This window comes from Neolamprologus brichardi, chromosome 17 (assembly GCF_056152115.1).
Source record: "Neolamprologus brichardi isolate AB-2024 chromosome 17, ASM5615211v1, whole genome shotgun sequence".
Classification (NCBI taxonomy): Eukaryota; Metazoa; Chordata; class Actinopteri; order Cichliformes; family Cichlidae; genus Neolamprologus; species Neolamprologus brichardi.
The window spans coordinates 2101117-2117087 of NC_142120.1; the positions used below are offsets into that span (position 1 = coordinate 2101117).

At 42.4% G+C, this 15971-nt stretch overlaps 1 protein-coding gene across 8 annotated transcripts in view; it reads left to right on the forward strand.

The window, feature by feature from the left end:
* Positions 1–2386: 2386 nt before the first annotated feature.
* rfx2 (regulatory factor X, 2 (influences HLA class II expression)) overlaps positions 2387–15971 on the forward strand; it is a 28044-nt gene continuing 14459 nt past the window's right edge. For 3 of the 8 annotated variants that reach the window (XM_006799706.3, XM_006799707.3, XM_006799711.3), the window contains exons 1-2: positions 14668–15029; positions 15378–15486. In XM_006799706.3, coding sequence (XP_006799769.1) covers positions 14950–15029; positions 15378–15486 — 189 coding nt within the window. In that variant the 5' untranslated portion in view covers positions 14668–14949. Of the gene's footprint in view, positions 2404–5709; positions 5867–8361; positions 8471–14667; positions 15030–15076; positions 15261–15377; positions 15487–15971 lie in introns of those variants that run through there. The other 5 variants (XM_006799708.3, XM_035911539.2, XM_087830610.1 and 2 more) reach the window with 4 other exon arrangements.

Consider the following 15971-nt stretch of genomic DNA (forward strand, 5'->3'; position numbering starts at 1 on the left):
GCTGAAGCCAGGAGGGTTAACTGGACTGGTTAAATATAAGCCTGGTTTTCATTAGGAATCTCTAGGAAGAGGACCAAACTTTTCCTGTGTAGCTGGAAGTGGAGCAACTGCAAATAACAACATCAAAAAACAAGAACACTTAAAAGTTTTTTGTTCCAGGGTTTAATTTAAAAAGTTTAATTAAAATAAATTCATTTAAATATCAAACATTCCTTCCATTTTCAAGTCATAGCATAATTTTAGCTCATAAAATAATAATAAATAAAACTATACTTTAATACTCAGACATCCAGTCCACTTCTGTCTCACTGAATCAGGTCCAGCTCCACCAAAGGCCTCATGGTGACATCAGAGTGTTTTGTACATGACTGATGCTGAGTGAAGATTAATTCAAACACTAACATTTAAACACAGTTTCTCAGTAACACATTTGTGCTGCTCTTCAATGCGTGCTAAAATGTCTGCCCACGCCGTATCACAATATAGACATATGCTGCCATCATGTGCCGCAAATGGCAAAGTGCACTGAAGTGACTGTGACTGCTGCAAGAAGAAAAAATGACATTTTCAGTATACAGATATTTTATACATCACTGGACACTTTATTAGGGACACCTTACTAGCACTGAGTGGATGCCTTTTTTTCCTTAATTCTCCATGGGATACGTTCAACAAGGTCCTGGAAACATTTCTCATAGTTTTTGGCCCCAAATCTCATGTTTGACATGATAGCATCACACAGCTGCTGCAGACGTGTTGGCTGCACATCCATGATGTGACTCTCCCGCTCTAACACATTTCAAAGACCCTCTATTGGATTGAGATCTGGTGACTGTGGAGATCGTCTGAGCACAGTGAACTCAGTTTCCTCTTCGAGAAACCAGTTTCAGATTACATTAAATGTTACCCTGCTGGAAGCCGCCATCAGAAGATGTGTACACTGTGGTCATAAAGGGATGGACGTGGTCAGAAAGGTTGTGACATTTAAATCATGCTCAGCTGGGGTCCAAGGTGTGCCAAAAACATATCCCCCACACTATTACCACTGATATAAGCCAGTATGGATCCATGGTTTCACCTTGTTTATTCTGACACTACCATCCAGATGTTGTTGTTGAACTTCAGCAGGTTTGTACTGATTGTTTGTACATACCTAAATTCATTGAGTTGCTAACATATGATTACATATGCTAACATATGTAATCATATGCTAACATATGTAATCATATGTTAGCATATGATTACAGGGTCTGTAAATTCATGTGTATAACAGAATAAAATGTGTACAAATGCACAAACAAATGCAAAGATCTGTTTATGTGCAGCAGAAATAAATAAAAGTAGAAAAAGGGTGCACAACAAATTTTTAAAACGTAACAATTTGCAACTTAGTGCTAAGATATAGAGTTGTTTGAAACGGTAAGGTGTAATATCAAAAAGTTCAGTTCTGATTTTGATTTGTGCTTATAGGGAACAGCCTATTTAAATGGGTTTATGAGGCCATGATTATGGTATTTGCTCCTTCAAATCACAAACACAGTCTATTTCACGGGTCGGCAACCTGTCTGATGATGAGTGCATCTAAATTTTCCTCAGAAGTCAGTGTGCCATATGATTGCATTAGCAATAAATTTAATAACGCTCTATATCATCAGTTACACACTATATAGATCAACTTTATAGGATTATATTTGTTCACAGATGTTGGCAGCTGTCAGCGAATAGTTATCAGCTATTTTGAAACAAAAAAAAGACTTTTTATCCATAACAGCAAATGAACTGTACAACAGAAAATACAAATGCTATTTATGGTCTCCTCACAACAATGATAAGAGAAATAAACTGGGCCAATATGTTTGTTAATACAGAGACACACATGTTAATGTGATCTCTGGTCTCCCAGTGTCCAGCATTCAGACCTGAGGACTCATGTGAGAGAAAATCTGCTCACACAGACATGTGGAGCCAAATACTGTCAATAAGGCCTCTGCAATGTTCTGAAGACAGTTAACCTTGTCAGGTAGTGACGTCCAGCAGGTGAACATGCAGCTCCATGAACACGCACAGCTGTGGATTCCAGCTGTGTTCGTAGTTCTGCAAACTTTGACCCCACAGAGTCGAGCTTTTCAGTTCAATCAGCTGCATTTCGATGTCGCATTAACTCAGCCAGTTAATGCGACACAAATCCAGCTGCTGATTAAAGCTTCTGGTTTGATCAGAAAGAAAACATTGGTCCAAACACCTGAAAGTCCTGAAAACACTTTGTGAATTCTGTCTCGAGTCTACAGATGTATCCGTGTATCTCCGCGGTGCTGATGCTGCGCTGAGCCGACAGCTGCTGAAGAATGTGGAAATTTCAACATCGCTTGAAAAAACTGCCAGCTAACAACGTCCCTCTCACCGGTAGGTGAAGTTATTTTTAGCCAATTACAAGTTGAGTCTGGTAGTTGGGGTTGTTAGCTAAGATACCGTCATTAAGAAGCGGCACAACTAATGTGTCTGTGAGCTGATTTGCGATGTGCACCGCTGGCCATTTATTTTTTAATGCTCCTTCTCAGATGCCCAGGGCTGCACTGGGACAAAACATCGGCCCGGGCATTTTGACAAGAGACCGGCCCCCCAGGTATTAAAGCCATAAAGCCTTTGAATGAAAACGCTGTTGTGACAGTGATGTACAGTCTTGTTGGTATATGTATGATTTCTATACATTTTACATCAGATAAAAACTTTGGTTGTAAGATTCAGATAATTATTTATTAAAAGCGAGATATTTTAAATGAGAATAAGAAAGTATTTCTTTGTGCCCCCCTCTCCCCGTTAATGCCCTACCTGCCCCCCTGGCAACACTTTGCTAGACCCGCCCCTGCACAGTTACCAGCTGTCAGCTACATAAAAAAAGGATCCTGGTGTTATTTGTCTCTCAGAAACAGTTCATAACTTCCCTTCAACTCATCCATGTCCCCTAAAAGGTAAACCTGTTTCTCCATCACCTGTTCAGCTCTGATGATTCAGTAAGGACATCTCCTGGTTTCATCTTCATGTTTCTCTCTCACCACATATCCAAACCGACATCATGACCAGCAGCTTTTACAGCTGTGGCTCCAGCAAACATCAGCTCATACTAGAAATTAATATTAAATAAATTATAACAACAGCTGATCAAGCTTAAACGCGACATCCGCTGGTTTCCTGTTTTTGGCGCAAAGTGATAAACAAACAAGAGAGACAGAGTATGCCGTACAGTGCAGCGAGGAATGCCCAGACCTCTACATTGGAGAGACCAAACAGCCACTTCACAAGCGCATGGCACAACACAGAAGAGCCACCTCCACAGGACAAGACTCAGCTGTCCATCTGCATCTAAAGGTCAAAGGTCACTCTTTCGAGGATGCCAATGTTCACATTTTGGACAGAGAGGACAGATGGTTTGAAAGAGGAGTGAAAGAAGCATCTATGTCCACTGTGAGCGACCATCTTTGAACAGAGGCGGTGGTTTACGACACCAACTGTCTGCCATCTATAATCCAGTTTTGAGATCCTTCCCAGACGCCTTAACGCCCACTCACATCCTGGGACATCTGACCTCAGGAATTCGCATGATAAGGTGGGGCCAGGTTTCACAATGAACTCACCCGAAACTTTGGCTGATTGGGACCCACACCCAGTTCCACACCTTGGCTCAGGCGATTAGAGGATCATCAGGGGTCCTTTTGTCCCTCTGTGGGGGGAAACTCCCACTAGGTTTATATCTGGGACTCTCCACCATTTGACCTTAGAACTGAAGAAGCTTCTCGGATGAAGGTGAAACGTCTTCAAGTAACTTAAAGAAGTCCAGACGCTTTTCTTTGCAAGCTCCTTTGACTACGATGACCTGGATGACTGAGAACCTTCACAGACAAACAAGAGAGACGATCAGCTGATCATTGATCAGTTTCATGATTATAGTAGAAACAGGAGAGGGAGGGAGGGGAGAGAATGAGAGAAGAAGCAGCTGTGCGGCAAAGACACAGAATAAATCCAGCTTTGTGTCTTTTTTTCATTCTAGCTGAAGTCCGGGACAAACTGTTCCTTTTCACCTCAACACGAAACGCATGATATTTTCTCTGAATGCGGAACGATTCCGTTTTTTACGAGACGGTTGGCAACTCTACTAACTAACCTTATGAATAAAATAAAGTTCACCATCAGTAACATCATAGCACCCACCCAGCTGTATAGAAACTCCATCATGCTAGCTAGTAGCAGTACGAGTTAATGTAACTGACTGACAGATAGACTGCAGGTCACCTGTTGCCTCTGTGGAAGCTCCGCCATAGCCACCACTAGAGCAGGGCGATATGACCAAAAATATTTATCACAATATACATTTGAAAATTTGCGATAACAATATAACTGACGATATAATTGACACTAGACAAAATACTTTACAACTCCTCAACTTTATTAGTGCAAAAAAACAACAACAAAAACATCAATGTATTTTGCACTTACACAAGCAGCTTTTTATGTGCATTAAAGTTATATAAAAAAGTTGCAGTGCAAACGCAAATTCCTTGCTGACAGTTTAACCAAAAGGCATTTCCAGTGGAAACTGGCCGACATATCCTCAGCATAACCATGTATAACATCCACAACACTTAAAAAGAGGTTATACACACACAATACGGTAATATTATGTTGAAGCACTGTACGTACGTAACAGTATGATATAGCCCAGTCCTAGCCACCACCAAACAACTGACTTATTTTTACACATGGACTAGCATCTGGCCAATCCACCACCTTTCATTGTTTATACCGTTACAAACAGAGATGGGCAGTAACGCATTACTTGTAACGCGTTACTGTAATCCGATTACTTTTTTCAAGTAACGAGTAAAGTAAGGGATTACTATTGCAAAAACGGGATTACTTTTTTGGGGAAGTAATCAGTAATTAGTTACTGATTACTATTTTCAAGTAACTTGACCAACACTGGTTACAAATAAATAAATAAATAAATAAATAAATAAATCATCGGCCCATAAAGATGAAAAATCACCATCCGGTATGCCCGATGGCCAATCCAGCTATGGTTGTGCCATCAGTTAACCCAGGGTTGCCGACCCCTGTTGTAAACCTTCCATTTCACTCTTTCTTCTATTCTTCTGTTACGAATCACCCCTGACACTCATCTCCACCCACTCCACCCAGCCTGTATTCTCTGTCTGTTGTTTTTGGATGGTTGACCCCAGGTATTTAATTTCATCCACCTTCACTCTACTCCAGCGTCACCATTACAACCGTCCTGAATGAGCTGAAACACAGTCAGTGTAACAGTGTGGAAAGGTTCCCACTTTGTAACACTTCTGTTTGCTCCTGTTATTTTCAGAAACTCTTTTTTTTTTAATTACAAAGCTTATAAAAGGTTAAAAAGTAAAGCAAAAAATTAGTTTGGGAATATAAGCAGAAAATTAAATTAATTACATTTTGAAGCATTTAATGTATTTTTATTTCATTTTTGTAATTCATTTATTGACTCGTTTTTCACCCTTATTTTATACCACGGCATCTTCGGTCTTCCATACTTGTCTACCTCCTGAGCCAAGACCACCTCCCAGCGGTTCAATATGAATTTACAGCTTTATTTAACTGGGCGGAACACGTCTCTTTGGCCCCTCCCTTGGATAGTGAGGGCCCTGACGTAGGCTTTTGAGGGTAGCAACAGTTGCCTCGAGACCCCGTCGCGCTATAGTGACTGTAGCCGTGGAGACAGTTACTTACCAACGGGCGCAACACTCAGCAACAGCGGCTGCAGCATCTGGAAGTCACCGAGCGAGTGGGAGAGAGTGGAAAGAGAGAGGGCACAACTTTTCTCAAGGCAAAGGTGACTATACGTTTGTAGAATTTAGAAGCTAAATGAATCCTAAGTTCGAGGTCGAACGTGTTAGCAGGGGTCTGGGTTATTTACAACACAACTTTCCCTTCTTTTGTGGTATCCGCCCCAAGTTGAGAACGGTTTTCCACTCTTCATTTGACTGACATTTACCAGTTGCAGGCGACAGCCTTTAGCCCGGGTTCCGTTCTTTTTATCCTACTTATTTTTTTTAACACTCTGCCTTTAACATTATACTCCGTGTCATCGTTACTTCAACTCCAAATCGATTCAGCATCACTTTACACTTGTTGCTACGTTGTACCGTGTGCTACGAGGTTTGAACGCACTTCCAGCTCCGTATCAGCGGGATGGATGGTGAAGCTACCGCTCAAAGCTACAGCTAATGCTAATTTGGACGACCAGCAGCCATGAGTGCAAGTTCTCTCGTTAGTTCGTGTGGCGTTGTTGACGGCGGCTGTGTGTTGTTCGCCACAGCACGGGCAAACTTCGTCGTCCCCAGAATCGGATTCAAGCAGGTGGAAAGGCTAGCTAGCTAGCCTTTAGCACGAGCGGCAGTTATGTTATGTTGCTCTAACCGTAACCAACGTCCGCTGCGTGCATCTTCTAACCGTGACAACTTTTATTTCTTCCGGGAGCTTGGCAGCTCTTTCGTAGCACTTTTCACTCACAAATTTTCTCTTAAAAGCAATGGAAAAATATCGAGCATTTAACCACTGATCAACTTCTGCCGGCGGGGTTACTACATACACCTACACCAAATTCTGACGCTTCCCCTGGTTTTTCCCACTACTAAATAACGTCATGAATCAAACTCGGTGACCTCTGATACCAAAATATAGCTTAAGTAGAAAAAGTTGTGATGTTTGAGAAATGGCTTGAATAAGGGGGTATATTACAGCTAGGTGGTGCTATGATGGTTCCTTTATGTAGCTGTCTTGGATGAGAAACTAAGCGTTGAATTTGCTGTTTTCTGCGTGCTTTTAAAGCAGTGCATGCGATATACCGCCATGCATTTTATAATGACTAGATTTATGTAGTCGACCTATTCCCCACTCTTAAATTTGGAGTACCCCCCCCCCCCCCCCTCTAGTTTTGACAATGCCTTATTTACTGATCAGATTCAGAAGCAAATTGTGTGCTAATGGCCAAGGTGTTCCTAGTGCCACTGCCTCTTTGTTCAAGCAGAAGGTCTCATTAGGGTTGCTGTTTGATCCCTCTGCAGAGCCGAAGGTGCATATCAATCTGTGCTGTAGCATTTAAAGGAAACAAAGGAAGCAAGAGATTTTCAGTAGTTTTAGACTGTGTCTGTAACTGGTTTTCCAGGTCTTTGCACACCAAAGAGGTCTCCCCCCCCCCCCCTGCTTTTGGGATTGTGTTTCTTCCTGTCCCATGAGGTACATTAATTCTAACGAACTGTCTTTTCTGAGACAGTTGTCAGGTGCTCGGTCATTTGTAGTGTTTGCTATTGAAGCATCAGGAAGAATCTTTGCACCATGAAAATTTCACTAATTGATGCCCTCTTTGCAATGATCCATAAACTTAGCAACACACACACAAAATCCTTGGATGAAGAATTCATTTTGGAAAGATGAGCTGAATGATTGAGTGACTAACCAATATCTTGTTTCTTTAGGTCAAAAAGAGGTATGTTAAAATATAGTGTTCATGAACCACGTGTGCATGAACTTGTTTTGGATTGTGTGTCAGAGAGGGAAACTCATGTTTGATTGGTCAGACAACTTCCCACAACTACAACGAAAATAAATAAATGACTGCGCTGAAACCGTGCGTGTCCCCCCCAATTGAGCATGACACTGTTATGTTTACATGGCAACTTGATATACAAATACACCCAAGTCGTGGAAAGAAAGGGGTTGGAGCATGCCGGGGGAGGGGGGTGAAGTGTTATTCTTTTAAAAGTCAGTGTTTTTAATCAGGTTATTTTCATCCCCCCCTTTGTGGTAGGAGTGCATAGCTTCAGCCTGCAGAGGCAGGTCAGCAAAGAGAATTAAAGTGGAGAGCAGCTGGGGGTTAGAGAGCTATTTGGAAATTGTTTACTGCGTGGCTTGTAAAGTGTGGAAATTATTAATTAGCATGTTGCTTTAATTTCTGATGTAGTTTACTTTGCCATCTGTCTTTATCCTGAATTTCAGTGACCACACTTGGCTTTATTGACATTGCCTTCACCCTGAGATCGCTAACCGTAAGTGTTACACTGGGGTGTGATTTAGAGATATTAGTGTTTCTTTTTTAGGCTTTCCTTTGTCTCTCGTAGCCTTAATTTAAGCCATGTCTGGACTTGCTTGTAGATTTATTTATTTTTTTGCAGTGTCCACTGTTGCCTGTGTGCCATTTTGAGTGTTTGTAGTACAGTTCAGCTATCAATAGGACAGCTGCAGTGGTCTCTTGAGCAGGGGGGTGACCTGACACAGCTTTATGTCACATGTCCTTTCTCTCCCTGTGTATGTGGTGTGTGCGTGTGCTTGCTCATGCTGTATTTAGCCCATCTTAATGAGGCCCCAATGCTGCCCCGGGGAGGAGTTCTCAATCCAATAGCTAGCTTCAGATACAGACACTGACCCGACCACTACTGTGAGTTTTGCTGGTGCTGTTTACAGTTGATCGTATTCCTGCAGACTTACGTTTACCTCCCAGTGTGATAAGTGAACTGTTTGGCTTTCGTAACCTATCACTGTCTGACTTTTCCCCCCTGTTTTTAACACCACTTTTAATGGCTTGTCCCATAACTGCAGTCAAAAGCATGTCAGGAAATCACAGAGCGAAGCAGAAGAACTAAGAAACAAATGCCTCGCGGGGCTTGTTAAGTGGAAATTAATAGCGCCATTTGTACACATGAAATGTTTTAATTTCATAAGCGCCATAATTTATTTATTTGTTAAGGGCTTTTCATTTTAACTGATGTGCTGCCATTACTGTTTTATAAGATTTGTTGATAGGGAAAATTGTTTTAAGTATCCTCTTGACTTGCATCAAGTCTTCCAGCTGTAAAGATGTTGGAAATCAGTGGAGACTTGTGCTGCTAGGATACGAAGAAACAAATCCCACACTGAAAAATGCTGCCACTGATTGGCCCTCGTGTGGTGACAACAAGTTGAAACTCGTTGTGAAATGAAATGTTTTTCTGTGTGTGTGTCATCAGCGGCATTCTTAGCATTCCACCTGTTTGTATCGTAGCTACAACACTGATAATTAAATTTCCTGCTGCAAACAGCAGACAAGGCAGTCACATTTGCATTACAAAGACTGCCCCCCCTTCCTTTGAGTCAGAATAGTAGCAGACACCCCCCCCCCCCCCCCCCCATTCACTCCCCACTTTTCCTGTTTTTTTTTTTTTTTAGTGCTAATTTGTTAAGGGATATTTATTTGAATAAAAGAGAACATGTTCTGTTAGTGCAAACCTGCTACAAAGTAACAACCAGAACCAAGACTAGTCTTTTTGATGGAGAGGCCTTCAAACAGTATTTTTAGGCTGAAATGCTTTTTAGAAGCATTTACATGATAAGATTTAATGGGCAACGATTGCAGAGCATTCATTGGTGGAAGCATTCTTGATTCTGTTAAGTGGTAGATGTTTTTTTTACAGTGAGATCTCATTCTTTATCTTAAATGGGGAGCAAATGTTAATCTTGGATTTTTCAGTGCTGGTGGTATCGTGTTTTCTGTCAAAAGAGCGCTGCAGATTGTGAGGTAGGGCAGCAGGCCTAGCAGTGTGTTAGTTTGACTGTTTGTTCTGTGGTCACCATGCAATTTAAGTAAGTTGTCGAGTGTTGATGGACAAGCAGTTTAAATGAATTTACATTGAAATCATTGAATTATATTGGTATGTGGCAACTGTACCGTTACAAAACTGATTATTATCTGTAACCAGTAGTCTGGCACAAACTGTTGCATGCAAAGTACACCTGTCTACATATGCTGTATGTATAGTATTTATACTAAAGAGCTGACAAATGAAAGGAAAAACCCTTAGCGTGAGGGGATTTGGTGGCTTTATTTTGTTGTTGTGTGTGGAAGTAACCTGGCACAGGTTGGTTTCGCTCCACCTCTGAGTCACTGTGAGTCAATACAAAGCTGTTCTGAGTGATCACCTTTATCCTGTGATGAAACATTTTTGTCCTGTGGGGGAGTGTTCTCCGCCAGGATAACAACGACCCTATTCGTAGGACGCTAAGAGTCACTGAATGGTGAGTAGAGAAAATATAGTGAATCAAATGACCACCTCAATCTGCAGATCTCTGCCCAGATTAAACCTGGGGCATTCTGGAGCCTTTTGGAAGACTGGCGAGACAGGTCACGACCTGGAGAATCGAGGGCCAAAGTGCACTGAAATTGTTTTTGTTTGTTCCCCCCCCCCAAAAAAAAAACAAAACCCAAAACAAGTCATGTGTAGAAGGCAAAGGATGCGTTAAACACTTAAATCTGTGTTTTGATGGCAAGCACTCAGCCTGGTGTAGTATTCACTACATAAACAACAGACGCTTGGATCTGTCTCAGATTTAAAGCATTAACTGATGACTCATTATGTCGTATCAAGTACTGCCCCGCATACATGCAGTACGATGATTCTTGGTGTCAGATCTCTATGGCGCAAACGCTTGCCAAGAAGGTAGACTGCTCAAGTGAAACATGAGGCTTATCTCAGGTTCATCGGTCAAGATTGAGAAAGCTTGCTGCCAGCACCTGAGGTAATCTTCAGAGAATGTGCTTCCCTGAAGGAAAAAAAAGGAAGTGCACAGGTTGGAAACACACCTGTTATAGCAGAATACCTAAAACCAGATTTGTGTATTTTAGTGTAGCTACAGAGAAGGTGAAAATCCACCACCAACTTAAGCATTAGGATATGTCACCTTTTTCCAGTTCCTCCTTAAAAAACCAGAACTGAAAACATGAATCCATTTCTGTAGTGTATCTAGATTTTTAATATTGCATCTCAATGACAAAATGGTATTATAATAAAAAAAAAAAAAGCTTATAAAATACAGCTGTAGCTTCTCATGTTTTCTGTAATTTGACAAAATGAAAGCATTTTGCAGGCCTGACAGGAGGATGTGATTTAAGTCTTACATGAGTAAAACTGGTATTATTGAAGATTCCCCTCTGTAGTCATTAGCTTTGCCTCCTTTGCTCTTAAGCAGCCAGGTGACTCGAGTAAACTTCCCTTCTTTGTGTTATCGGTGTGGCAGCCTTGAAACACATTAGCTAAATTCTCTCGAAGGAAAGAGGCGCCCACACACGAGAGGGTACTCTGATTACATTTCCCAGTTGTGACTGTCTCGCTCCGCTTCCTTGTCTTGTGTTGCTTTCTTTCAGTTGAACTTTTGTTGAAAATGTGTCGTTTTCAGATCCTCAGCCTTAATCTTCAGATGTTAAATGGCAAGGATAAAAGGCTCGGGCGGGGGCATGGAAATCTGGAAAGGGTTAGAAGAGGTATGGCGTCGGGGAGGAAGTTGTGAGTGTAATGCATAGGCGAACACACACAGTCTCCATGGCAACAGTTTGATCTTTCTCTCTGTGGCTGTCATGCCTGCAGCACACATGGTGACGGAGTGGACAGGTTGCACTGATGACCAGAGGCGGGGAGGTGCGAGCTGGGGAGGGGAGGAGTGTGCTTGCATCAGAGATAGTGGCCGGTGCCTCCTTTTTTCTTTTCCTTCCCTCTCTCTCTCTCTCACTCGGTCTCTCGTTCTCTTTCGCCCACCCGCCCCCTCCCAGCTCTCCCTAAACTCTGCCATCTGCAGACCCCAAGAGCTGCTTTGATTGGATTAGCCATGAATTAATGAGACAGGCTTGAAGAACAGCCTCTGTTGTGGAAATCTCTTATCATATCTTAATTCGCTCTTTGTGCGAGCGCGTGTGCCTGTGTGATCTTATAAGTTCTTTTAATGAAATCAAAGAAAAGCTCAATGCTTTCTTTTTCAAAGCCACAGATTGTAATGAATTTGCTTGAAATGATGTCGCTGACTAAACGAGTCCCCAATTTGGGGGAGTGTATGTTAAAAGCCCTGAGAGAGACCTGTTGCTCATTCTGGAGAGATGTAGAGAGGCAGTGTTGTACAAATATCCTCCTTTTCAAACGCAACAAGTGTTACTTCTGCTGTATTTTCTCTTCCACCGAGTTGGAAAAAGTTTTGCTCGGCTAAAGCTGTTTACTGTCATCCGCCTGGACAAAGACTGAGCGTGTTTTGGATGTGTTGTTTTTGGGTGGCATGAGTGTAAAGCTAACCCTGAAGAATGGACTCCTGTCTCCTCGACGGCCTAAACGTGCCCTCCTCCTTTTGACCACTGAGTGTTTTCAGAAAACAGCATTTTGTCATGTCGCAGTCAACCTAATCCTAACTGGCATAAAGTCTGTGCATTTTTCTATGACTGCAGCACAGAAATAACTCTGCCTGCATGTCCCCCTGCTGTCTGAAATTAATAGCATACACACTATTTATTGTTGTAAGTTTCTACTTAGCGTGAGATAGAAGGATCAGGTGGGGGATGGCATTGTTTGGTTTGGGAAGTATTCTGTTGGTTGCGTAGCAACAGGCTCCTGGAAACGGGAGTGGACGGTGTTGCCACTAGCAACCGTTGTTGCTCTGCAAACAATGTGGGCCAGTGCAAACATGAGCCAAGACTGCGGGCTCCTGCTTTTAATTGAACATCTGTATGTGTTTTTCTCTGATTGAGCCCTGTGCAAGTTAGATCTGTCACTGACAGATGTTTAAATTTTGTTGGCAATATAGGCCTGATTATTAATGACAGTTTGGGAGGCCTCCAGGGTTCCTAACATGTGACTTTTGTTATTTCTGTGTAGCTTTTAAAACTCCGGTATCTCCTGAAAGCAGGGATTCTTTGTGTAATGTTGTCAAGTGCTTATCTGGGATTTGCTTGAAATAAACCAGGCTTGCAGACCTGACATGAAAACAGACTTTTTGTGTGAAGTTGTCTCTGAGTAGGAGAAATAAAGATCTGACCGTAGCCCATCATAAGTAGTGGGTTTGCAGCAGCGAGCTGGCCCTCCTGCTGGGCTCTACCTTTGTGCCTTTCAGAGCTGCTGGTGGGGATTTTGTGTGGCTTTTAACCTTCTTCGAACGCTAAACAGACTCCTCTGAGCCACAGACTTTCTCCTTTCCCACCAACTCAGTGATTGTTTTCTTTTTAATTTTTTTAATTTTTAATTTTTATTTTTTGGGCGCAGTTTACCTTATCTAATTTGAGTCAGCACCTTCATAGACAAAAACACGCTGGTCAATGATCCTTTTCTTGTTTTGGTCACCACCTTGCTGTGCCGTCCACTCATTAATGGCATAAAGAAGCTCCTGAGGTTTGTCTTGCTTCCCGTTGGTGCTCTTTAATAATAGATTCTTGTCATTTGTTCACATTTGGTCCTTTTACATTCAAATATTTTAAAGGACAATGTCTCTGTCTGACTCAGAAGCATGCCCCAAAAGAAAGACTCATACAACACTTAGGATTAGCTTGGTGTTTCAGTTGTGATTGACACACATCGGGAATTTCAACATAGGCCTCCTACGCTTAGTCTGTTAGTCATGTAAGCAGAACACTGTCTTTGCCTCTGGCACACATGGAAGTTGTCACTAGTGGCACACCCATATCTGTTATCATAAAGGTATTCTATCCCCCAAACTCTACATGTTGCCAAGTTACATTCGGTGTCCAAAACCTGAGAAGTAACAGTTAAAAAGTCTGTTTTTGTTTATGATGGGTTTTTGTGTTTGTTTTCTGGGGTTTTTGTGTGTTATTAATAAGTGTTGCATCTTAAACAAAGTTATGTTTTCTTCATGGTTTTTAAAAGTGCATTAAAATAGCTTACAGAGTGAAAGAACCGTAAGCTCTAAATGCTGTAATTAACATTTGATCGAGTACTTATGAGGGACAGTGCCAGGCGTTGTGCGATACAGTCCTTAGCTGGTCTGCTGGAGATTTACTGCTTCTAGTTATCATTTTGTAGTGAAGCATTTATCGTTATGGTCTGTGTTTTTAACGTCACGGCTTTGCGTGGTGGAGATTGTGTATCTGTGATATTCATGTTTTTTTTTAGATAAATGTATTTGTTCCTTGTTGCCATCAACAGTGTCACTGATCCAGGTTTTTGCTCTCGCGTTGCTGGTTTTTCCAAATGTTTTTTTTTCTTTGGCACGTCCACAGAAAAGTTCACGTTTGGTTTTGAAGTTTGTGTTTAATCTCTAAGGCACACTTACAACCCCTTAGTTACTAGTCTAAGTCCTTTGACTTACCTGAAAGTTAAGCTTTGAGAAAGCCAAGACAAATGTGCGGCTGCACTAATGACTCAGTGTGCAGATTACTGCAGACAGAGTGGTTTTTGTCAGGTCTCTTCAAGTGAATTAAAATAACGTTGTTGCGCACGCTGTGTGTTATGACTAATCGCAGCATGTCTAGAGCAAGTTGCGTCTTGCGGCGCTTGGCTATAACACTCTATCTGAACACTACCTACTTGTTCCCCTACTGACTTTTCCTGCTACCCCACATTTTCGGCCTTTAAATTAAAGCCTGTTCTTCAGTTCAGCCCCCCCCCCCGCCCCCCCCCCCCCCCCCCCCCGCCCCGTATCTCCCTCTCCTTTATTCAAATCATCCTCCCCCTACTCTCTTTGTGGTTGTACTCGAAAGTTCCTGTGCAGAAGCTTTATAAGGGGGCTAAAATAGAGGAGTGAACACGAAGGCGTGGGGGTGGGAGTCAGGGTGAGTTTGCGGGGAGGGAGCTGAGGGGGGGCACAGATTCCTCACCATAGCAACCGACAAACGTTTACAAAGCATTGAGGAATTTCCTCATATCAGCTGGATTATTGGAGCCCTCAGAGATCAGCTCTTGCTTGAAACAAACGCTGGATATCATCAGGACCCTGGCAGGGGCTCGAACCCCACTGCTATTTTCATCTTTTTCCCCCCCATCATTTTTCTCTTTTGGAGCTTTTTTACCCCCCTCTCCCATTCTTCTCTTGTCCCTGCCTTGTTGCTCCCGCTCTTGCTCTGTCCTTTTTTTAAAGAGAGCCTTTGTGTCACTCCATTTTTAGCTCCCCTTTGCTATGCTGTGCACATTGTCACCCAGTCGAAAGCAGAGTAGTGGCAATGGGTTTGGTCCCCACGAAGCACTTCAGTCCTGTTGGTAACTTGAACTCCTCTACTGTAATTTTTCCTCCTGGGTCTCCTCTGTCAGCAGGACGATGTGTGTCAGTAATACTGTTGGCCTATTGATTTTGTCTTTGATTAAAACTAAAGGTGGGCAGCCTCTAGGGTTCTGAGTGCTGTAGTGACTCAGCTTTGGTAAAGCTAGAAACCCCCCGGGGTACAATGAATGGCCCGGTGGCTCCACAAGAGTAGTAGTTTATTTACTAAGGTGCTCATATTATATTCTTTCAAAGTTTTTAAAATTTTGCCTAGAAGGGTATTTCTTCAGTCTGGTAGAAAATGACTTCTGGTGATGTCTTTTCTGATTCTCCTTAACGCTTCCCAGCATGCAGAACTCCGAGGGAGGGTCAGAAACCACGACCAGCGTGGCAGCGCTGCGGACGTCATCATCAGCCCAGGCTCCGGTGGTACAGCCTGTCCCAGCCTCTCAGCAGGTAGGATAATATATCTACCCTGCTGCTACTGTGATGATAGGACAAAGTCTGTCATGACTTAACTGTTCCGTGCCATCTCTTTCCAAATGTTAAGTATAAGGGAGAAGTTATTTTGGAAACCAGGCCAAGCCAGGAGCTAATGTTACATGGAATGCCAATGGAAATATAGCATAGAAGATCCCTTTTTTAACTTCTGATTGGGTGTGCAGCGCAGAGAGCTGCAGCAGGCAGACCTGTCTGCTCGCACACACGGTTACACCGCCCATGAAAAATCACACACTCAGACAAATAACTTGCTCTAACTAGTGCACAGAAAGGAGGAGTTTAGTGCTCTAAATGCTATTTTAACCTAAGTGCTTTAAGCTCATTTCATCAGGAATTGTATGAAAAAAATCTGATGAGGACTGGCACGGCTCGTCTCCTGACTGAGACTACAGCGACGCCCTGCTTTGCCCACGTATTATTTCTAAAAGCCCACCCTAACA